Genomic DNA, 25,141 nt, shown 5'->3' with positions numbered 1-25,141 from the left:
GTGGGCAAGCTAGCAGCACAGTCCTGATGAATAACTTCTCATGAGTTCAAGTTGGCTCCTTGCTTCATCTCTGTGTCGTTTGACCCCTCTCCGTAGCGCTGGAGCGAATGGACAAGCTGTCTCCGAACGAAGGGCCCTCCTCAGAGGACTTACAAGGTCACGTAAACGCAGCCTCGCTTGAGAAGGTGCAGCGCTACTACAGAAGTCTCAGGTACCCAAATATCCCGGCATGCTTTATTAAGCTATGAGTATCACAACCAAACAATTTACATATTTTCCATTTTGTATATGTACTGCTACACAATTTTCAACGGAGGAGGGATCGCAAAACTCCTTAAGCCCTAGATTTGAAGCTTTCGTGACTGCAATGATTCATATTCTTAGGTTTTTTTCGGTAAAGTCACGTAGGTACCTACGTGACTTTTTTCGGTAAAGTCACGTAGGTACCTACGTGACTTTTTTCGGTAAAGTCACGTAGGTACCTACGTGACTTTACCGAAAAAAACGAAGAATATGATTCCTTAAGCCCTCTCGTGGCTAGCAGACATTCGCATTGGTATTTATCTCGTGAACATATTTCCACGTGAAATAATAGAATCCACTTATGGTGTATACTGTGGAGGAGCTCCCAGCACATGGAGCAAAAATTGTTGCTCTGCGTAATGTTTGGCATGACGTACTGAAGAATTCAGTGAAACGTCGGACATGAGTCCAGGTGCTATGGAAGCAAAGTCCCGGGTCACCCATAGATTTTTGGTTTTTAGAATCTTCACACAGAGCTGACCTCGTGCGATTCTTAGCACGCTGGACTTTCAATCCACATGCTATCTTCTGGCGCGGCATTTGAAACAGCGGTGCACGTTTCTCAGATTCCCCCCTGCCCCTTGGCTCTGTGCACCAATCAGCATAAATGGGTACAGCCACAGAGAGTCGATGTGCAGGCCACGTGTGGTGGGTTAAAGTGTGGGTATGACCACCTCTTCCGACACTTTAGGTCAATGGGGAAGAGTAGACCAAATACCTTTGTGTTAACTTGAGCAGAGGGCCCTTCTGCCAGCAATGCTATGAGCAAGCAATTGCAAGGCCATACCTTTACCTTTTTGATTGTAACCTTACTCTTGATTCATATCAAAGATGTTTGTCCAGAATTAATCTTCTAACTGAATGACCAAAAGTCGTCCAAAGATGGGCCCCTGGTGGGGACGGTGCCACAGACGCTTCTGGAACTAGTCCCATCATAATTACCATTCTCCCTGGGGTCAAAATTATTCAAAATGCTTGGCAGGATAATCTCATTGGTTTGTTATGGATAGACTGACCCCTGCCATAGAAATATGGAATTGACACCACCTTGGTTTGGGCACCGTCCAATGCTGATCTGAGTTTAGGGAGACTCCAACTCGTTATATTTGCGTCAATGAAACTGGAGATTCCTTTCATGGAGTATCCTGTCAGTTTGCAATAGAATGAACTGCTCCCATCAATATTGAAGTATAAACATTAACATTGGTCAATTCCCAAAGCACGAGGAGAGTTTGGCAAATGATTTCTGAGCACGAGATATAAAACATTGAATCAGAAAAACGCACACTGCAAAGTAGTGAAATTTTGTTTTGATTTTTAACAGTTAAAATTTTAATTTTAAATCCGTAATGTCATGTTATGCAATATCGTGGTGCTCTAAATATATTTTGGCATTAGATATATATATCTTTTTTTCTTCAACAGGACCTTCTATTTGGATATGTCAAAACTCCCGTCGGATTCATCCGCCAAGGTTGCTGCAGTTGACAAGGTACGCAACGGAGTAATAATAATAATAATACTATCACTACTAAGTGAAAAGTCATTCTCAGCAAGCGGGCAGAAGTGGCATCTCCGTTGGTTCTGGCTGAAGAGGAACGAGCGGTGGCAGATCCAAACAGGCAGTCGGTAGAGATGCAGGGCTGAGTTGAGTAGCGGATCGAGGGGGTAGTTCCAGGACGCTGGTTCTGTCGTCCGAGGAGCAGTGCGCTAATCGACGAAACGCCGCTGAAGAGGGGTGCCCACTCGAGAAGCCGGTGAAGTCGCCACCCCGCCCAGCCCCAGTTAGAGGAGTTAGTACCTTGAATGAGGATGGATGAGTAGATATTTAAGTGCCATCTGGCTCACAGAAGCCACATGCAAGTGAGTAACTGTCAGGTGAGCCGGCAGCGATGATCCCCATCGTACTTCGGATATGGAATAGCGCGTTGATGTCTAAATTATATGTTTGAGATGCTTCCGTGGTGCGATGGTTAGCAACGCTGAACTTGCGATCCAGAGTATGCCGCTCTATTTGATCTCTTGGCAAAGCGGTTGAAGCGACGAGCAAGTTTCTTAAAACCAGCCCCCCCCCCACTGCCTCTGTCCACCCAGCAGCATAAAATGAGTTTACCGCAGTTAGTCAGTCAGCAGGTCGCGTATAGTGGGGTTAAGCGTGGGTACTCTCACCTCTTCGAACGCGTTTGGCTAGCATGGAAGAGTAGGCCTAAATACCCTCGAGGGGGGCTCTCTAGAGGCTACCGCGAGTGTAGGGTCTTCTTCCAGCGGTGGTGTGCGTAATCAATTGCAGGGCTGCACCTTTGCCTTTGCAGCTCTGCCATTCCTATGTAAACCACAGTAAGAAGGCACTGATGGTTAAAGATCGAACGTAAATAAAACTAAATCCTGTTCGTACAGTTTTTGTTTACCACTATGAATTTTATTTTTCGAAAAGCTGTACAGTAGCGAATTGAAAAGTTTATAAGTTCAAGGGAAATGTATATATTACGACAGCCATGTCGCGTTGGTTAATTTAATGCGGAATTACAATTTACTATATACATTACATACGTGCGCGTGTGTAAATATAACATTGAATCCCACCCATGTGTATATGTGCCTTTATAGTCGGGTTTCTGCATAATATAACACGATACGCACTGTTGAAATGCAATGCAAATAATGAAAGAAACGCTATAGCTCAAACCCCTCAAATTCCACGTGCTTCCACTCCAAGAAACACAAAGCCAGGAGCTATTTTGCCATCGCTGTCGTCATGAACTTTGCGTGGCTGCCTGTTATTCCTGGAGTCTCTTTTCCGGCCCCTTGGCTTCAGGCTGCCGGCTGAACCGAGGCTGCAGAACGCAGCGTTGAGGAGAGAGAAGAGAGTAGGGGGGGGGGGTAGTGGAGCGTGTTGATAATAATAATAAAAAAGGGATGAGGTTTCGGGGTAGGCGAATGGGCCTAATTGGGGGGGGGGGGGTAGCATAACGCTGAAGCTGAGCGTGAGCAGAGGGCTTCGAATTTACAAACAAGTGTGGACGATTATTTTGTTGAGACGATTGCCATATTTTTTTGTTTTTACCACTGCTGGAATATAATTGACTGCAGCTCAGCCGATGGGACTGCATGGCTCCCATTCATTGGGTCATGAGATCACGTACTGGCAACGGTCGACAGGGGAAGGCAGAGGGGATGGGTGGGTGTAGTCGGTAATGGCCAGTCGTTAACAGCTCTTGCCCTACAATCGTTTTGGCTTAATGGATGGCCAAGTTGTATGTATGTATATGTGTGTGTGTGTATTGTGGGGAGCGGTAGTGTAGCGGTTAGCGCGCTGCGCTATGAACCTGGCGACCCGGGTTCGATTCCCGCTCACGGCTAACACCAGTGACGATTATCTGAACCGGTCCTGGGCCTCCCCTAGGTCGACTCAGCCTTAAATGAGTACCTGGTGCGGTGTGTAAACATCGCCACTGGGGAGACAAAGGCGGTCGGGCGTGGTGCTGGCCACCCACCCCCTCGTGTACCGTTCCGGCCTTCATAGGTGCTCGCTAACAGCACTTGCCCCTACAGTCTGTTAAGGCTATACGGGGGATCTTTGTCTTTGTTGTGTATTGTGGGGAGCGGTAGTGCGGTGGTTAGCGCTCCGCACTTTGAACCCGGCGTCGTGAGTCCGATTTCCCGCTCACAACCAACATTGGTGACACATCTAAATTAGTCCTGGGCTTTTCCGAGGTCAACTCAGCCTTGAATGAGTACCCCCCGTGTGATATGTAATCATGGCCACTGGGAAAACAGCAATGATGAGGATTGATAATGGCCAGACACGACCCTCGCTTACCGTGTCGGCCTTAATAGGCACTCGCTAGCAGCACTTGCACCGATGAACTGCAAGACTAAATGATCCGTGTCTTTCACCGTTTGCTCCTCCAGTTGTTGAGGCCGTTCAGCGCCCTGGATGAGTTGATTCGCTTGATGGAGGGGCTGCTCGCCCCCTGGAGGAGCTCCACCGTGGAGCCCAGCATCTCCCCCTCGTGCAGCTCCGGCGTGGGGCTGCTCCCTATCGCAGCGGAGGTCTGCGACCGCCTGGGCGCGTGCCATGTGCTCATCTGCAACAGTGGCGTGCACAGGTGTGGAGAGCGGCAGAGGGCTCGGCGCGCCGTGCGCATGCGTCCCGTTCGACTGCAATTTCCCTTGCGTGTGTAGTCCATGGGCCACAGCAGAAACATCGACGCAGTACCTTGGTGTACAGTCTGCTCTCCTGTAACGCGTAGCTTTAACAATGCGAATTGAATATAACGAGATGAATGTATTCGGGAGCACGTTTTTGTTCTAACGTGGACGCGAATGTGATACAACGCGATCGAGTGGACAGAACTATGTCGCGCGAGGAGGAATAAGCGGTCGTACGGCCGCCTCGGCATAGCAACGTCGCACAAGGCACTGGGATGCTGCTGGATGCTTCTAGATGCTACCCACACGCCTCCGTCTTTGTTCAGCCTGCGTACGCATCTCACGTGTTATCGTGGACTGTGCTTAACACAATATTATATATTATTTATTATCACTAGATTTCGATTTAAAGCTTTCGTAACTGCAGGGATTCATCTTCTTGGTTCTTTCGGTAAAGTCACGTAGAAGGAAAATAATAAAATAATAAAAATAAAACATAATAAAATTATTCTCACGACGTTTCGGCCACAACGCAACCAGCCGTCTTCAGGTGGAGAACAGGTCTGTCGAGAAGGCAGAGTCTGCCTTATCGACAGACCTGTTCTTTACCGAAAGAACCAAGAAGATGTATCACTAGATTGTTCCTAAACGCGGTATTCTTCAGGAATGCAACAACTGCCGCGTTACAGGAGAACAGACTGTACCACCTGAGGTCGTCTGGCGTGCGTGGAAGAGTAGGCCAACAATGCCCTGTGAAGGCGGCTCTCTGGAGGTCCCTCTAGTGCATGCCCTTATGCCAGCAGTGGCATGAGCAAGCCATAGCAAGACTGCGCTTTTTTAACAAAGGCATCTTCAGTGATACCGATTTATTTGAAAATGTATACGTCATCCACCTCCATTATATTCCGGTTGTGTTATCGACATCATGTTGTAAAATTAAGTCATTTCTACTTGGAACTTTCACAGCTAGCGGCGTATCGACCTGTGTCGGACAATGAACCTGCAAGTACGGACCTATGTCGTAGTTGTAGTACAATTGGTTGGAAAACACAGGTTTGTAACTAAACTTACGAAACTTTAAATTTCATGAGGCAAGGCCCACTGAGCTATATAGCTCATTTTCAGAAGCGACCTTGCCACAAATGATAGCTCAACGAAGCGGCTTATAATGTGGACATTTATAGCAGCCAAATACTCAAAAATGCATGTTTGGAGGGAAAAACCAGAGGGCCCGGAAAAAAAATCCACGCGATCACAGGGAGAACACACAAACTCCAAATATACAGGCATCTTCAGGATCAGGATCGAACCCACGACCTCCTGCATACCAAGCGAGGTAGTTAATATCTCACCACCGCGGCTCGCCATTTTAAAATCCTTTATATTAAGTTCACTTGCTTGCGCGCTTACGACCGTGCAAATCTTTTGGTCGTTTTTTAACCCACTTCCCGTGATCCAATCGAGCTGACATTTTGCACACAGACTCGTTGTGTGTGATAAAAATGAAACTCTTACTCAAGAAAAACAGAAATGAATAATAAAATAAAACCGATGACACGCATATAAAGGATTTATAGTGAAAAACTTTGTTTTTACGGGTTAATTTTTTAAACTCTGACCGCCACACCCATTTGTTGACCATTCATCGCGCGTCGCTACTGTTGAGAGCATCGCTATCTCAACGTCTTTAGAGGCACGCTAATGACACGACGGTCGGCGCTGTCCGTGGGGGGCGGGCCGGCGGGGTCACCCACCACTCTCTTTCGCACGCCCCGCTAAATCCATCAGCGCTCGACAGAGGCGCTCTCAAAAGTACACGTTTGTCTTCCGTCAATAATTAATGCGATACACTGGAGTGTATCGCTTGTCTTTATTTTTTTTTTCTCATGATCGTTTAGCGGGACGGCGCTTTATCGCCGATCAATGACTGTAATTCTAGCCACTGCCGTCGCGGCGGTGACGAAGCGCTCGTTTCATCCAAATGGGATTCACGCGAAAGTCAGCCGCCCGCCCGCTCGTTCACAGGCGTGCGCACGAGCGAGTGGGTGGGCGGATGGGCGAGCCGGGAGCCGTGCCGAAACAGCGGCAGCAGCGCTCTGCGGTCCTCTTGAGCTGTTCCAACGGCAATGTTGGACTGTGCCACAACTGCCGGTCGCGCACGCTCTGCGACGTTACAGCCGTTGTCGCACACACCGTTTGCCCATACTGCCACCGCTGAAAAGACAAGAAAGCAAATGCCTCCTTGACAGATTGGTCTTTCCACGTAACAATTTTTTGTTTGTTTACGCAGCCCATCACAGCAACCACACGCCCCTTTCTGGGAGTGGTTTATTGGGAAAATCAGGAGATCGCTAAAATGTTGTGCAGCTGACGGCACCGTAACACCTCACCATGGCTACCTTGCTTAAATTGATCACCTGGCCTCCAAGATCATTTGTGGTAAAAGCCTCTAAAAATAACAATGACGTAAGCCATTTTTTTTCATGAAATGTACAGTTCAGCAGGGTATTATTTTAGTGGACTGAATTACAGAAGAACACAATGAATACATTTCGGCTCTGCTACGTGAACCTCGTGGCAGATACCCATGCAGTGCATGGCAGTGACCACACCGAAGCTGTGTGTTTTGCAAGAGGCACTATATTGTCACCGATGCTGTAGCTAGGCAATAGCCATGCAATGGCCATGTCCAGAGCTTAATTTCTCACCAAATAGTTTACAGCACACTGCTAGGCTGTCTTGGAGTAGGCATCATCAGCATAAGGCACTATAAATCCTAAGAACAGGTTTATGAAAATCAGATTCAATATAAGGCGAGATGAATGTGGCATCAGCGGCAGAACCAGGAGTGCGATGAGTTATTTTATTAATATTGGTGTTTTATATTGATATCTAGTAGAGAAGATACGTTGATATTTCAAGATGCCCCCCTCCTGCACCACCCCTCCCCGGTTAATTTTCTCAGCCCGCCTTGTGTGTGTCGCGCCAAAAAACAATTCCTGGAAGAGCGTTTTTGCAGAACCCCCCACTGGCTCAAAAACGAAGCGCCGGTCCCACGTTGCTCTCCGTTCCGCGTGCGCAGGTGCACCCTGCAGGTGACTCTGGAGCAGGTGGCGTGGCTCACGAGGTGTCACGGGCTGCCCCCGCGCACCATGATGCAGGCGACTGACGTCATGAGAAAGCAGGTAGAGATACCCCCCTACCCCCCATGCACATACGCGACCCGCTAATATCACGGGCGTTTGGCGAACCTGCCTTTCACTCGCCGAGCAATGCAAATCGACGACCCAAAGGCAATTTCGATTTAAAGCTTTCGTGACTGCAGGGATTCATCTTCTTGGTTCTTTCGGTAAAGTCACGTAGAAGGGAAGTAATAAAATAATAAAAATAAAACATAATAAAATAATTATCACGACGTTTCGGCCACAACGCAAGACGCTGTCGCCTCGACAGACCTGGTTTTCACCTGAGGACGGCTGCTTGCGTTGTGGCCGAAACGTCGTGAGAATTATTTCATCATGTTTTATTTTTATTATTTTATTACTTCCCTTCTACGTGACTTTACCGAAAGAACCAAGAAGATGGACCCAAAGGCAGTGGGCCATACTCAAACACGCGCGAAACATTGCACGGTAGATACGGCCAACCTCCCAACACCCGTGGAAAATGCACGTTGAGTATGCATGGTGAACTTCTTTCGCATCGTACGCAGCCAACCGTGCTAATCGGAGGTGCGGGGGAAGGACAACGAACTAAACAATGAGAGATGGTTCACGTTGAGACTACGGACACACGAAACCAAACCCGTGGAGCACATCGTCAGACGCTCCCCCCGCTCCCATCGTTCACGGACAACATCACAAGCATTTACAACGTCTGCAACACCACCACTGCAGCCACCATGCAAACTCGACAACCTCCACATTGTAGCAAAGCACTGTTGCTGATAACTCGCTGCCCCACAACCCCCATCATACCAAAGTGAGCATAAAATGGCGGTCATCTCTATTGGCTGTACTCGGGCATTCGTGGAAATGCGATATGGCAGGAGCATGTCTATAGATTGGTTATTTACAAATACAGACAGATCTCGCTGAACGCAGGGGTTACGTTCCTGGAAAAATCAGTGTTGGGCAAAACCACGTTCGACAAAATAATACCTTGTGGAAAAATAGGGTTGCGTTCCCAGGTCTGAAATGATCACCCACTCCCTCTTTGTTTAACCAATTCTACATGGTTCCCCCCCCCCGATGTTATTGTACTCAAGGATGCTGAGATGCTCTCCATGACTTGTGTGGGTGTCATATTCTTGGTTCTTTCGGTAAAGTTACGTAGAAGGGAAATAATAAAATGATGAAAATAAAACAAAAAAATTATCACGACGTTTCGATTGCAACACAAGCAATCATCATCAGGTGTTGCAATCGAAACGTCGTGATAATTTTAGATTTTTCTCATTATTTAATTATTTCCCTTCTATGTGACTTTGCTGAAAGAACCAAGAATAGGAATCCCTGCAGTCACGAAAGCTTTAAATCGAAATTGTGTGGGTGTGTTTTCACTCTTTGAATTTCGCCTCAACGCAAAACCCATTGCATGCGGCAATGTGAACGTATGCCATGTGCTGTTGTGCATGAACGGGGGTGAGAATCTTTGAAGCGTCAAACTGTGTACAGCCGAAACATGCGTTCGATAAAGCCGTGTTGGGCAAGGCTTTCCCGTGCTGTTGAATTCCCACCATTGTTTTTCATCATGTGGTACTTGTATTTACAAGCCTTGAATTGTGATTTGGATGATAACGTCAGTGGTCTTCTTGGACATGAAACTTTTCTATACTTCACTCCACAATTCATCTCCTCATTTCATCAAGGCCTGGCCATTGTATTAATTTGTTGATCTATACATATTTAAACAACAACAAAAAATTCAGATGATTAGAATAAGTAGAGTACATTAATGTTATAATAGAGGTTTTTCCCCTTTTTTCTGGCAACAAAACTGAAACCTTTTTACGAGGATTCATGTCTGCATTAACCACAATACTTGCAGTCAAAATGCAAACAAAAAACACTATGATAATATATGCATTGTCCTTGAAACTGATTGGTCCACACACAGGGACGGCTTTCTTTTGAGCCTCGACCCATGAATGTTAAAGGACACATGAATGTTATCAGTTTACTCCGATAATGGAGAAACAAAATCGGCTCCTTGTGTCTGTTTGGCTGACCTGATATGGTTTGTTGGTATGAACTCACAAACCAGAAGCCCTGCTACTCTCACACCTACACTATAAGCCAGTCATATGCTTGTGCGTGTTGTCGTGTGTGCGTTGTGAATGCATCCTTTGCTTGCTGGTGCTGTTTACAGGGTGCAAGAGTACAGAACACCGGGAAAAACCTGGGAGTGCGCGACCGAACGCCGCTGTCTGTGCCACGGTGAGTGCCCATTGGCTGTCTCAGGGCTCCATTCGAGCGCCAGCACCTTCTAGAAGCCACTGTGAATGCAAATTTCCTTTGTTACAATACAACCACGATTTATTGCATCATGTTGAACTTCTTTTGTACCGTACGTAGCCAACCGTGCTAATCGGAGGTGCGGGTGAAGGACAACAAACTAAACACAAAAAGTAGATCTAAAGAATTGAGTTTTCAATTTACATTTAAAAGTAGATAGTTCCAGTAGCTTCCTAACATCGGACGGAAGAGCATTCCAGACGGCCGCAGAAGCGCATCTGTGAAAGTACGCGATGTAGTGACCGTCTTTGTTCGACGGTTAGCCAAAAGCCGCTGCGAGGGTTACATTTGTCTAAAAGTTGTTTATTAATTTATAACAGTGGCTAAGCACAGGCCCCAAGGCCCTGAACGTCAATCAGCCATCGACAAAAGGAGCAGCACTGTTATAGTTGTAATCGATAAGAGTGAACACTTTTGTTGAATTGAGCAACGTTCTAAGAAGCTGGGAAAAGAGACGATGGCGGGGAAATTCTCAAGTCGAGCAGCGCAAGGGAAGAATCAGAGGGAGAAGTGCTGTGACCCGCAGTGCGATGGTTGAACACGGTGTGTGGGGGGAGAGGCCCAGAAAAGCCTTCAGAGGCAAGGGGTGACAAGCTGGATGGGTCTAGGATGGCAGCAACCTGAAATAAATTTCGATTTAACGCTTTGGTGACTGCAGGGATCCATCTTCTTGGTTCTTTCGGTAAAGTCACGGAGAAGGGAAATAATAAAATAAAAAAAATGAAACATAATAAAATACAATTCTCACGACGTTTCAGCCACAACGCAAGCAGCCGTCTTCAGGTGAAGAACAGGTCTGTCGGGGAGACAGCGTCTGACAGACCTGTTCTTCACCTGAGGACGGCTCCTTGCATTGTGGCTGAAACGTCGTGAGAATTGTATTTTATTATATTAAATTTTAATGATTTCCCTTCTACGTGACTTTACCGAAAGAACCAAGAAGATGAACCTGAAATAAGTTATACAGGGCGGTCCAGATGTCTTGTGACCATCAATTCATTGCCCCTAATTTTTTTTCACTTAGATATTCACGTGGTTATTTAAATAAACCTTTCTTTAAAAAATTCGTTTTAAATAATTAAATGGACCACCCTGTACATTGGCAATATAATTGCTCCACTCATATTTCCTCTTTTGACATCTTATAGAGTGGGAATTTTCACGTAAATCTATATATATTTCATGTTTGACAAAACTTGTTCTTACGAGTTTAGTTAATCGTGAATGAATGTGTTTGTTTTAATAGCTATGCCGTGTGCCAGTGCTGTCAGTGCTTTTTAAATCCAACCAAGCTGAACTAGGACTGTGGAGCGAGCTTTGGCGTCGTTCGCGGAAAGTTTCCGTGATGCAAATACGGCGTGAATATCGCCTGTACAAATCGTCATTCCGGGGTCTCAAGACTCTCCATTTCACGATAACGGTCACGTTTGGGATGCTTGGTCACTTCCATTAACCGCCGTGCTTGGACAACCCCGTCAATAAATATGGAATGATGAAAAAAAAACTCGTCATTCTGCTTTATACTGGCTACCACCGATAGGTCCTCCAAGTTGTCATCTCGTGCGCGTGTACAATGCCCCTTTATCAACACGCTGTGCTTTAAGCAGAAATACACCACCATGCAAATTACACGCGCCTCAACATCCATTGCCTTCGAGATCGATTGCTGGTTGTCTTAAATGGCCCAGTGGCTCAGCGGGAGAGAAATTTTAATTCTGCGAGTTCAAATCCCAATTGGGGATTGACTCGAACCATCATTCTTTCCGGGGTCGATACAAATTAGTACCAAACTACGATGGGGCGGGAGTGGGGGGTGTAGTCAAGTGGTTGTGTCCGATGGATCGACGCAACTGCAATAGGAATGTGGAATTTCCACCACTGGCTAAGGGCTGTTAACAGATGAGCTACTTCCTCAATGCTCACTTGAGCCGGAAATAACTTTGTTTGACTTGATATCTGAATACATGCAGAGCATTATCTGGTGATTTATTTTATTTTCTACCTACGTGACTTTACCAGAAAGAACCAAAGAGTATGGATTCCTGCAGTCACGAAAGCTTCAAATCAAGATGTTATCTGACTCGTCCCTCTCTTTGCAGGTTGTACAAGCTGTGCCTTCCTGGATCTGACACGGACTGAAATAGCAGGTCAACAAAAAGCCTTACAAAAAAACTAGCAGTGCAGCATCGTAGCATTACAATTGTGCGTTTTTTTTTATTTACAAAATCCAGTAATTGCAACTTATCGTTAAGATGTATTGTTGAAACATGTTACTGTTCATAAAGCAGGTACGTACAAATAAACTGTTAACGTGTTTTGAAATCTAATTACTGTGCTGTAGAGGTTAGCATTGCACAGATGGTATTTAGTGGAAAGATGAACTTTTACATTCTCTGTGTGCTCCGGTTGTTTCATAATGTAAAATGTTACTGCTATTTATTAATTCCAAACCAGTATTTTTTTTGCATAATCGTATTGTGTTCAATGTTGTTTATATTTCTCCCCGAAGGAACAAATGTTTACTGCACATGCAATGATTAAACGATCATACTTTAATAGGTTTTTATTAACATGTCAGGGTTTGTGTCATTTTCTGTATATTGTACAATTTTACAAATGTGTAAAGAAAAACAATGCCTTATTCACCAAATCTGTGTCGTGGTGTTTATTGTGTTGTACATGACTCTCAATACGGCAATACTTTCATAGATGCTTGCCTATGGACAGCCTTACTGTGTGAAGACTTTTTTTAAGCAAAGTGCTGAAGTCTGGCCATGTCCTCTTTCAGTATTTGCATATGGGAGAATACCAGAGAACTCGGAGAATGCAAACACATGAGGGTATAAAACTCACATTCTGCAGACAGTTGAAATACTATACAGTATTTACATCTTGACTTAAAGCTTTCGTGACTGCAAGAATTTATATTCTTTGGGTCTTTCGGTAAAGCCACGTAGATAGAAAAATAAAAAATGAAAATATCACGACGTTTCGATCGCAAGATCCAGGTTCGATTGAACACAGCACATACAATTCGTGATCTGATCCCGTCTTTGAAGGATGTGATCCCTGACATGCAATTACCCCGGTGTCTACAAACTAAGTTGTGTTTGCGGCAGTACCATAGTTATAATGGGGAAACTTAGCGACATGTCTCGGACCGTGTTCGTGAACAGAAGGCAGATCTGAAACACGGTAGGATCAATACCTCGGCCGTGGCTGATCATTGTTTTAACGCTGTGGGCACACGAAATTGATTTTTCCAAGACGAAGGTACTCTGCAACCCACTGGCTATCAACAAAGATTCGTTCATGAAGCCATCCAGTTATATAGACGGACACAATTTCAACCGAGATGGGTACAAACTGAGAAATCATTGGAAGGACGTTATTAACCAGGTGAAGTGATAACTGGCTGTGATGTTTTCATCCTACCTACCGATGTTAGTTATTTTCGACTCTGAGTTACATTACCAGGTTAAATGTCTTTACATTAACAGGCTAAATGTCTCACTAGCACATTCACCGTTGCTCGTTTTCCTCGATGTGGCGGTGGTTTTCATTTTTCTTACATTGACTAATCTCTCACAATACAATGGCCACCTCCACAGCTTCGTGGTCGTGGAGGTAGCTCAGCTCTCCGATCTTACATGTACATGCAAATTTCATCTCTAGCCCTGCCCACTGCACTTATGACCCTTGGGCTACACCCATCTCAAACCTTTAACATCCTGCTTCAGCAGCTCTCCCGCTATATTTTTTCACCTGATGACGATTGCTTGTATTGCGATCGAAACGTCGTATTTTTATTATGATTTTTCTATATACGTGGCTTTACCGAAAGACCCAAAGAATACTATACTTACATGGCGTGCATTTGTAGAACATTACCACTCTGCATTTATTAAGAACATTCACAATACGGTTGAGCAATATTTTTTTTATTCGCCACAAGTCATTTCCTACAGTGGGCCAATGTAAACATAAAAGAGCGGACATGTTAGTACATGTAAAAAAAATTGCTACATATAAATCCAAGCTTATCACTATTCCCTTTGCTGATTATTATAGACACTACAAAAAACATCATGTTATAAGTCACAATCAATTACAAACACCACATCCCTATCACTACCGTAACCATCACGACCCAAACACTTGTTTGCATAGCTTCATCAAATACACTTTTAAGGAGTGCGTTAGAAAATGGAGTACCTGGAAAATACCACGCAGAGGAACGAGGGGGACAGCACTTAAAGGCCTGGACAGATTGATTCACAGGTGGACTTGCCCTACTGCTGCTCAGAGTTTAGAAAAGATAGACGTGTTTCTTGCTTCGCACCAAAGGTGTGGTTTTTATCGGTCCTCCAATGGTAATAACCTTTGTGTATATTGGTGCTTTGCACAAATGCACCGTTTCCTACACTTTATTGCAATTGTTTTCTGACAGTTCGGTCTGTCCCTTGGACGGTGCTTGAATTTAGTTTGGTTCTCGATATGCTGCCGCCCCTCTCACAGCTCGGTGGGTTTGGCCTATTCATAAATCTACCTTCTCCCCACCACCTCTTGCCTCCAAGTGCTCGATCACTGGATATGCGCCACCATTCCCAGAATGGCGTCAGAGCGTGGAGGCGTTTCACCCAGTCGAAGCTACTTTCAAATCGTCATCACATTCCACTCATGAGTGCTGACGAAATACAACCCGAACGCAGTGTATTCTATCTCCTGGAATCCCAGGTGACATGGAGTGTCCACAGCAATAATCCCAGCACATCATCTACCCCTGCGATTTTCACCGACAGAGCTTGTTTGAACCCCTTTTGGACCAGTTTTCCACATTTTGCCAATCACTTTGTGTTCACGGTGTAATTTGGCAAGTGAGTTTTGGTAACAGCACATGGCAGCAGTGATGAATTAAAAATGCACTGGCAGTCGTGCATAAACTTATTTAACAAGCTGCTATGCTTCCCCTTGTCATTGTTCTCCATGCACATGAAGAGGCAATGGATTGATGCACACACCTGCGGTATGATCAACATCAAGCGCTGCATCATACTGTACAGTACAACTGCTACGTGAGAACCCGTGCTTTCACCTCTGAACGCTTATAGGCCTCAGTCTTTGACCTCAAAATGCCATTAATTTTTTTTTACTTACAATCGTCAGATGTGCTCAGTGCGTAGTAGCATTTCGCATTTGACTGGAAATTGGCCAAACGTGGAAAGGAAAAATTGAGGACCGAGACGTTTGAGAAACCCTGCCTTAATCCAAGGGGTTCAATCGCGTACAGCAGCAGCAGCAGCAGAAACAGCAGGATCTCCTGCCACACACGACAAAGATATACAAATATCCCCAGTATAGGCTGAAAAGGCTGTTGGGGCGAGTGCTGTTAGCAAGCACCTATGAAGGCCGGCACGGCACACGAAGGGGTAGGTGGCCAACACCACGCCTGACCGCCTTTGTCTCCTTCATGTCAATATTTTTACACATCACACCAGGTACTCATTTGAGGCTGAGTCGACCTGGGGGAGGCCCAGGACCGGTTCAAATAATCGTAACTGCTGTTGACCGTGAGCGGGAATCTAACTCGGGTCGCCAGGTTCATAGCACAGCGCACAAACCACTAGATTACCGCTCCGTACTATATACACGCACACGCAATGATTGGGTCGACGCATCAAGGCACAACAATTGATTAAATTACAATATTAAACAAATGCGTCACCTTGTGCGCGTATGACCGGAGTGTATCACGTTTGATTTGGGTTGCAATTCGCCCGATGTTTTGTCGCCATAAGGATGAGGCATCAAAATATTTGTGGGCGAAAGCAATATTTGTTCCCTTACATTTTTTTTTTTAAAGGCACATAAATAGGCAAGCAATTGCTACATTGGTCGTCATAATTGCACTTATTTTGTAACATGTAACTCCGCTGGAACTGTGCAGTTGCCTTCACCGCTTACATACGTGTAAACTATTTTGTGATCTCGGTAACTTGACTGGCTACGTCGTCAACATTTGTTTATCACAATGACCGACTGAAAATGCAATACATATCGTAGTTACTGAAGCCTTATTGAAATAAATCCTCCGGTGTAAATTCAGAAGCTCTTTGATGATCTTGCTAACTTGACCATCCCAAAATGGTTGCGTGTTCATGACTTGTTTACCGAGCAAACGCTTCATAGAAATGCAGTAGAAACTGTACACGTGGAAAAGCCACGTGTCAATCCCACTGAAATGGGTCCCCCTTAAAGGGGAGCACAACCATCCAGCCGCCTGTACTGGACCTCTTCGTGATTCTGCCTTCGCTTCGCATCTCCACAGCACCACAGCGCCCTCGTGTGTCTGGTTGGAACAAGTCAAACAAAAGAGGAGTTATACACCATTGGAACCTCATTTGCCAGTAAAAAATAAAATTGTTTTTTTTTACCCTTCTATCTGGCAACAAAACTGACACCTTTTTTTTTTACAAGGAGTCATGTACACATAGACCACAATACCTGCAGTCATAATGCAAACAAAAAACATAACTCTGATAATGTATGCACTGTCCTTGAAGTTGATTGGTCCACACCCGAGACAGCTTTTCTTAGAGCCTAGTCTCACATGGGTTGGACCAGATGACGCCAAAAGGCGCACAACTCAAAGACAATGCACCATCAGAGTATGAGAGCTTGGGGTAAGAATTTACACCATTGGAACCCCATTTGCCAGTAAAAAATATGATCATTGTTTTTTTAAAAAACAATTATCAGGAGTTATACATTCAACAAATGCGACGGTTCACACACACCACCGTCCTCCCCCCTCCCCTTAGTAATTCAATACCGGTAGTCCCCGAGTTACGAAGGGTCCGACTTACGATATTTCGATCTTACGATGGCGATAGCGATAAGATAATAATTGCCATCAACAACCTAACATCGTTCAAGTATGCAGACGACGGACAGAATCTTGGTGAGTACAGTACAATGTGATACGTTACAATATGTTCAATGCTTGTATATGTAGCTTTAGCGATTTCATTGTAAGGTTACCACGATACGATACGTTCAATGCATGTTAAAAGTTTTTTTTATAGCAGATAGGATTGTTTCCTGAAAAAACTTTCTATTAAATTGCAGTTCATACAGGTAGGCTAAGAATTTACCTTGTTTTTTTTTACTTTACTGTGCAATACAGTATTGTAATTAACAAATGCATACAGTATATAGTTTATACAGTACAGTACTGTAAATTGCTCTGTTTAGCTAAATTATCACCATTCTTTAATACTCCTGGGTAGGCTAGGCCATCTTCGACTTACGATATTTTCGACTTACGATGGGGTCATTGTAACACATCTCCATCGTAAGTAGAGGACTTACCTGTACATTGTTGCAAATTCAGAGCCGTGATTCAATCATTAGCTTCGCCTGGTTTTTCATCTTTTCAGTTGTATTTCTCATATTTCGATATAAAGCTTTCGTGACTGCAGGGATTCATCTTCTTGGTTCTTTCGGTAAAGTTACGTAGAAGGGAAATAATAAAATAATAAAAAATAAAACATAATAAAATAATTCTCACGACGTTTCGGCCACAACACAAGCAGCCGTCCTCAGGTGAAGAACAGGTCTGTCGGTATCCCTTCTACGTGACTTTACCGAAAAAACCAAGAAGATTTCTCATATTGTTCCGTGTATTTTCAAAAATTCCATTTGCTCTGCTAATACGTAACATTAACATATCACCTTCACATTTACATCCCAAAGTAAAAAACATTGATTCTTACACACGTGATTCTAAGCATTTATCGTCAAGCCAACAATCAATGTTAACAGATAAATGGTCGCATTCACACCCATTCAATAACGATATTTTATAGTGACTGGTCTAAGTGGCTTGAGTGAAATTTGTTAGCGTGTAAAGTATTCTCCCACGTGGCTGATAACGGCAGTGATGTCAATGTGGTTGTAACTTCTAATAACTATTAGAAATGCGAAACAAGATACTGACTGTCAGCTTCATTATCTCAGGATAAAACTGACGGTGCACTGTTGTGGATAACTGTGGTTATCAACTAAATGCATAAGCAAGCAACAGTGTATGCGAATGACATTTGTTTAAGCAGGCAAAATCTGGATTGGCTTTGATCTTCAGGGTTTCATCAGCAGTCCAAAGCTGTTAAACCAATTATGTAATTTTGCTCGGTGTTATAGGCAGGAGCCATCCATTTCAGTTCTGGGGACTGTCAGTGCAAAACAATCACACAGCACAAACACTGCCCTCGTCACAAGTCGGATTCTTTATGAGACTTCTCGACCACAAACTGGATATGTGACAACTTCACCAGTGATTCCATCATGATGTGGGGTGTGTTTGGCATACATCGTGGAGGTTTTGTTCTAAAGGTGGCAAGCGCCCCTTGGGGTGGTGGTTGGGGGTGGTGGTGGTGGTTGGGGGTGGTGATGGTGATTGGGGGTGGTGGTGGTGATTGGGGGTGGTGGTGGTGGTGGTTGGGGGTGGTGGTGGTTGGGGGGTGGTGGTGGTACGGATGGTGGTGGTGGTACGGGTGGTGGTACGGGTGGTGGTGGTGGTGGTACGGGTGGTGGTACGGGTGGTGGTGGTGGTGGTACGGGTGGTGGTGGTGGGTCTCACGTGGAATTTAGCTGCTGCGATATTTCCTCCAGAGTCTGACCCTTTGTCTCGGGCACGAATGCGTTCACAAATACCACGGACACCACGCCCATGATAGCATACAGCAGGAATGTCGTTGATAGCCCCAGGCACTCTGTGGGAAAGGTAAAAGGTGATACAAACATCCCCATGTCAAATCTGACACGGCACAAGTTAAATCATTCTTTGAGAGCATTTAAATCAAGCCTTAGTAACATTTTCAAGGGGGTACTATTTGGCCCGTTTGACCAACCTCAGAGCATTTGTTACTGCATTTTTGGAGGAAACTGCAATGCTCAGATCATATCCATGCACATAATACATAACGATAATAGCTTAAGAGTAGGCTCCAACGGTCAGGAACAAGTCACCAATATGTTTGCAGTAATTGAAGTCGTAACAGATATTGTAACGATCATACATAGTGATCGATATTATTTAGCACATTTTACCTTATAGCTCAAAGCACCATGCTTACAGAAAAAAACGCGTCCATCTGGTTTCGTCGGCAGGATCCCCATTGCGGTCTACTTAAGCACACGCGTGCACTGTAAATTAAACAAGCTGTAGGGTTGGGTGGCCATTCCATACATTTACGCGGAGTGCATTTGGACGCTGCGCAAAAGAAATAAAACTTGCCTTGCTTTGTATTTTGTTATATTCGCCAACAGAGATGGCACACAAACCTCAGGTGTCAGTGAAGGGTGCTAAAGTCATTGAGGAAGAGGAGGGTGATTGGAGGCTGGGAGGAAGGAAAGAACAGCAACAGTTTAGAGGTTTAAAGACTTCGTGAGTGGTGGGATATTGATTAGTACACACACAATAAGATGCAAGTAGGAGCACAGGCTTGTTGAAGGGTGTTGATTGCCCTAAAACACATTGTACAAGAAAAAAAAAGTGATACCCCACTTATGCACAACAGCCAATACATTAATCTAGATTTGAAGTTTTCGTGACTGCAGGGATCCATACTCTTTGGTTCTTTCGGTAAAGTCACGTAGGCATAAAGTAAAATAAATTAAATCACGACGTTTCGATTGCAACACAATCAATCATCAGGTGGGAAAACCACAGCAAGATTTTTTTTTGCTGAAGCGGGAGAGAGAGTTACCGTGGTAAGAGGTTTTCCCACCTGATGATGATTGCCTGTGTTGCAATCGAAACGTCGTGATTTAATTTATTTTATTTTATACCTACGTGACTTTACCGAAAGAATCAAAGAGTATAGCCAATGCATTAATTTACATTTGCACTAACATTGGTCACCAAAAGCAGCTGCGTGCACTACCTGCCAGTGCTCGTGAAGAGAAACATAAAACCACAATCCATACGCTGGAAAGTAGACAAGAAACAATGCAGCATCCCCCCTCGCCAGCCTCAGTATTACGTAATTTCCATGTGAATAATAAATTACATGAATCCATACACCATGTGTCTTTGCTGTTATGGTATGGTGATATGAAAAGCCCTTCATCCCACACCAGATTGTTTCTTCAAAAAGGCTTACTTGTTCTTGTGCTACGATACAGAGTTGGATTTGGAAGCAGATGAATAATGGGAGTGAGTAAATATAAACACCGAGATGTAGACAAAAAGGAAATGTTTCTGAAAGAGGCAGACAGTGTTGACATTTTAGCCCAAGAGTGGAACGTAGTTAAGTGTCATGGAGCCAACTTCAAATTCCGATCATTAAAAGGCCACGATACACTTGTGGAAACTGCAGGGCAATCATTGCCAACTATCGTCATTCGCAACGCATTTACTATGAACGCCTATAATAATTTGGTTCTTCATGAGAGATTGTCACGGTTAATGGAGTCGAATGATGGAGTTCTGTCTGGCAATGAGAAGCTTTTTTATTAAGTGTGTTTGATGAACTCTATAGAACACATTGTCCAGATATGGGCAACGAAATCGTTCACGTTGGAAAACGGTACGGTCACTCTTGCCGGTGACAATTTGCGGGTGACGACTCCGCAAAAAAATTGCCCAACTGGATCGCGGCCTTAATAATAGTCGCTCGACAGCCTCACCGATGATATCCAGAAAAACGAGCGACACCACCAGATTGATGCCCCAGTTGAGGCTGGTGGTCACAGCGATGGCCCGACCCTTGATGCCAGCTGGGAATATCTCACTCAGCAGCACCCAGGTCACTGCACAGGGGACACGGACACACTGGCACAACAACACTCTGTATCGCTACTCTAACATTTTAATGATAGAGGCACCGATTCTTAAAGTTGGTGCTTCGAAGTAACACTTAATTTTAATTATTAATATAATTCGCCAAACCCGCAAAACTCGCACATGTTATTTACACACCTGTACAGGGGGTGCCCTGGGGTTTTGAGCAGTCATTGTACAAATGATGACTGACCACCATGCTTCTAATATTGAAACTTTAACATACTAAATTATACGAATTCTTGATTTACCTAGAAACACATTAGTGCATTAAAAAAAATCTAAAGTTAGGAAGGATTTTGCTTGGAATGTTTGGCCCATTATTATTTGTATGTGGGAAACAAATCAATCCATATTGATAACCCACATATACGAGAATGCTCAAAGCTCAGAAATAAGCTGTCAGCTACCGCTTTGCTAGAGTGGCTTATACACACTTCTCACGCTGCTTGTATGATCCAAATACATTTATAATGCCCCCTCTCAAGTCACTGAATTACAGGCATGTGCTTCACCCAATACATATACACTGTCCTCATGTGTACGAAGATTAGACTGATGATAATGATCCAGCTGTAGTGAAAAGATGTGCTTCTTTACAGATTATCATTAGGCAATAGAGAGTATATTGGCTAGAAAATATAATATACACTGTATCTGTGACCCTGATACATCCACAACCCTAATAATAAATTCATCTGTAAAATACCTATCATCTTCAGAATGATCCTTCTGATTATAATTATCTATAATATATATAAAATAATATATATAATTATCTGTCGTAAATCATGAACAAGAGGCATCACCCAGAACTGCTCACTCACTGCTGGCGCTAAATTCATCCTATATCAGCCACGTCTTTTTGCAGTTAAGAAAAGTCAAGTGTTCTTTGGTTCTTTTCGGTTAAGTCACGTCTAAAAATAAAATAATAAATTAAAATAACATATTACGACGTTTCGATTGCAACACAAGCAATCATCATCAGGTATAAAAGAAATAGCAACAAAAAAATCTAACTAGAAAACTATAGACAGACATACAAGCAGACAGACATCACAACGGCACACAGAGAGAGGACACACATCGGCACAAAGAGAGGGGTTGTCTCTATGACGGTCCCTTAAATATAGAGAGGGGGGGGCGAGAACGGAGAGAGGGAGGGGGCAGAGAGAATTAGCATATCAATGAGTGTACGCCAACGTACTGCTGCTGCTGCAAGTAAGATGACAATGTGGAACGCGCACGCAAAATTGAAAACTAGGAGACAGGCACACGAAAATTAAATAACCCAGCAAAATATCGAAATGTGATGTAATACAACACAGAGAGTCGGTTAACACACAATTAACGCATAGCCTGGTTGATTACGTGTTTCAAAATTTGCTAAGTTAGAATTTTAAGTGTGAAAATTCCAAAGAGAGGACACAGGCAGAGAGAACAAATAGCCAGAAAGAAAAAGGATAAGCTTAAAACTTCCCCGTAGAAGTGGTTGAACCACTTCTACGGGGAAGTTTTAAGCTTATCCTTTTTCTTTCTGGCTATTTGTTCTCTCTGCCTGTGTCCTCTCTTTGGAATTTTCACACTTAAAATTCTAACTTAGCAAATTTTGAAACACGTAATCAACCAGGCTATGCGTTAATTGTGTGTTAACCGACTCTCTGTGTTGTATTACATCACATTTCGATATTTTGCTGGGTTATTTAATTTTCGTGTGCCTGTCTCCTAGTTTTCAATTTTGCGTGCGCGTTCCACATTGTCATCTTACTTGCAGCAGCAGCAGTACGTTGGCGTACACTCATTGATATGCTAATTCTCTCTGCCCCCTCCCTCTCTCCGTTCTCGCCCCCCCCTCTCTATATTTAAGGGACCGTCATAGAGACAACCCCTCTCTTTGTGCCGATGTGTGTCCTCTCTCTGTGTGCCGTTGTGATGTCTGTCTGCTTGTATGTCTGTCTATAGTTTTCTAGTTAGATTTTTTGTTGCTATTTCTTTTATACCTGATGATGATTGCTTGTGTTGCAATCGAAACGTCGTAATATGTTATTTTAATTTATTATTTTATTTTTAGACGTGACTTAACCGAAAAGAACCAAAGAATAATTCCTGCAGTCACGAAAGCTCCTAAATTAAAAAAGTCAAGTGGTAAATTCATCCTATTATCGAAACATAATTTTGATAACTAAAAGGATTTATTTTCTCGGATAATAACATGAAAACTCCCTCTCATCCGCAAATGTTACCCCGCCAAGAAAGTCAAAGCGGATAAGAGGAGCTCGACTTCGAACGCATTTTTTTTGGGTTACATCTTCCCTTCTTGCCGTGTGGCGACGCGGCTTTGACTCACTAGGCCCGTAGCTGAGTGAGAAGGCGCCGACGAAGGCCAGGATGGCGAGCAGCGAGGCCCAGCGGGCGGTGGGGCCCACGCTCACACCTCCATCCTCCACGTGCGTCCAGTTGGCCCACGATGGCCCTGCTCCCGCACCGCAGTGGCAGGAAGGGGATGATGATGGGTGGTGAAGGTTTTGAGCAAAGGAAAAATACAAAAATGAAAGTATTTCCACTTATTATCCATTTTTTTATGATGCACTTTTTATTTCATCAGGCGAGGCCCACTGAGCTCTTCTTCAGAAGCGACCTGGCCACAAATAATCGCTACTTGGAACTCTCACAGCAAGCAGTGTATCACCCTGCGTCAGACAATGCACCCAGGATGGACTTAACTTGTAGTTGAAGTACAATTGGTTGGAAAACACACGTTTTTTTACTAAACTTACAAAACTACATTTTCATTTCATCTGGTCAGGCCCACTCTGCTGTATAGCTCTTTATCAGAAGCGACCTGGCCACAAATGATCGCTCAACTAAGTAGCTTATTGCGTGGAAATTAACAGCAGCTAAATAATCTAAAACACATGTTTATAAATGTGGAGGGAAAAACCAGAGGTCCCGGAGAAAAATCCATGCGACCATGGGGAGAACATGCACACTCAGGTGCGCTTCTGCAGCCATCTGGAATACTCTTCCTTCTGATATTAGAAAGCCAGCGGAACTTTGCACTTTTAAATCTAGATTGGAAACTCAGATCTTTAGAAGTACTTTTAGTGTTACGTTTGTTGTCCTTCCCCCGCACCTCCGATTAGCGTCGTTGGCTACGTACGCTGCGAGAGAACTTCAATATACATACATGCATACAAAGTGACGACTCATTTGCAAAACAACGTAAATGGGGCAGACGTAAATCGGGGTATTGCTGTATATCAGAATCAACTAAAAGCAAGATGAACTGCTTAGGAGCAGAGCGCTAGAGACCACTCTAACCGACTGCCGCGCTGCCCTCGCTCAACGCTGGACAGAAGCAGCCGAGCGAGAGAGGCAGCCGAGCGAGAGAGGCCGCCGCTCTCACCGCCCATCGTGTCGTTCCCTCCCGACGCGACGGCGCTCGTGTTGCCGCCCGCTGCGTCCCCCAGGCCGGACGTGGCGGCCGCCACCGCCGCGAGCGAGAGGGCCATGGCGACGGAGCCGGCGAGCAGCGAGCGGCGGCGCCCGACGCGATCCACCACGGCCACGGCCACGGAGGTGGCGGCCACCTTGACGAGGCCGAGGCCCACGGAGGCGAGCAGCGCGGAGGCCTCCCCGCGGTACCCCGCCGCACGGAACACGCTCGCCGCGTAGAAGAGCACGGTGGGCTGGCCCGTGAGCTGCTGGAACGTGACGAGTCCGCCGCCGATGAGCATGCGCGTGCGCATGTTGTCCTGAGGAAAAGGCGATCGGGGTCAACGACGGCGATCGTCGTGAGGGCAACGGCAGCAGCTGTTTTTAAACCTTTGCCGTTCTTCTTCCAATTTTGTTCCGATTACGTACGAACCAGAAGAAAAACTAAAATAATATATTCTTTGGGTCTTTCGGTAAAATCACCTAGATCGGTTGAAAGAAAATAACAAAAAACAACAAACATCAGCAGTGTGATGGTGAGAATAAACACCGAAAGACACAAAGAATATGATTTTCTGCAGATCATGAAAGCTTTAAGTCAAGATTTAAAACAAGTATAACCCGTAAAAACAAAGTTTTTCACTATAAATCCTTTATATGCGTGGCGGCTAGAGTCCTCTCGTCCTCTGGCTTGAGATGGCTGCCACCTATGGGTCAGATGATTGCATGGCAGCATTAAGCAATTGGTAATTAAATATAATATTTTTGTCCTAAAAAGTGTAAAATTGTAGAAATTTTTTTTCACGAACATTAATTGTCACGCACGAGTCTGTGTGGAAAATGTCAGCTCGATTGGATCACGGGAAGTGGGTTAAAAAACGACCGAAAG

The 25,141-nt window shown here is 44.5% G+C and overlaps 2 protein-coding genes across 6 annotated transcripts in view; one reads left to right on the top strand and one right to left on the bottom strand.

Moving 5' to 3' along the window:
* Nucleotides 1–12,621, top strand: part of LOC144724950 (phosphatidylinositol 3,4,5-trisphosphate-dependent Rac exchanger 2 protein-like) — a 210,747-nt gene extending 198,126 nt beyond the window's left edge. For all 5 annotated transcript variants that reach the window (XM_078604290.1, XM_078604292.1, XM_078604291.1 and 2 more), the window contains exons 36-41: nt 97–211; nt 1,729–1,795; nt 4,216–4,412; nt 7,538–7,640; nt 9,826–9,893; nt 12,071–12,621. In XM_078604290.1, coding sequence (XP_078460416.1) covers nt 97–211; nt 1,729–1,795; nt 4,216–4,412; nt 7,538–7,640; nt 9,826–9,893; nt 12,071–12,110 — 590 coding nt within the window. In that variant the 3' untranslated portion in view covers nt 12,111–12,621. The remainder of the gene's footprint in view (nt 1–96; nt 212–1,728; nt 1,796–4,215; nt 4,413–7,537; nt 7,641–9,825; nt 9,894–12,070) is intronic.
* Nucleotides 12,622–13,896: 1,275 nt separating this feature from the next.
* Nucleotides 13,897–25,141, bottom strand: part of SLC2A12 (solute carrier family 2 member 12) — a 31,819-nt gene continuing 20,574 nt past the window's right edge. The window contains exons 4-8 of the mRNA XM_078604294.1: nt 24,224–24,572; nt 23,165–23,290; nt 20,664–20,786; nt 18,613–18,745; nt 13,897–16,320 (exon numbers count right to left, since the gene is read on the bottom strand). Coding sequence (XP_078460420.1) covers nt 16,224–16,320; nt 18,613–18,745; nt 20,664–20,786; nt 23,165–23,290; nt 24,224–24,572 — 828 coding nt within the window. The 3' untranslated portion in view covers nt 13,897–16,223. The remainder of the gene's footprint in view (nt 16,321–18,612; nt 18,746–20,663; nt 20,787–23,164; nt 23,291–24,223; nt 24,573–25,141) is intronic.

Source organism: Lampetra planeri, chromosome 22 (genome assembly GCF_965212315.1).
Source record: "Lampetra planeri chromosome 22, kcLamPlan1.2.h2, whole genome shotgun sequence".
Classification (NCBI taxonomy): domain Eukaryota; kingdom Metazoa; phylum Chordata; class Hyperoartia; order Petromyzontiformes; family Petromyzontidae; genus Lampetra; species Lampetra planeri.
Note: the sequence above shows the minus strand (reverse complement) of the source record. Positions and strands in the feature narration are given on the sequence as shown.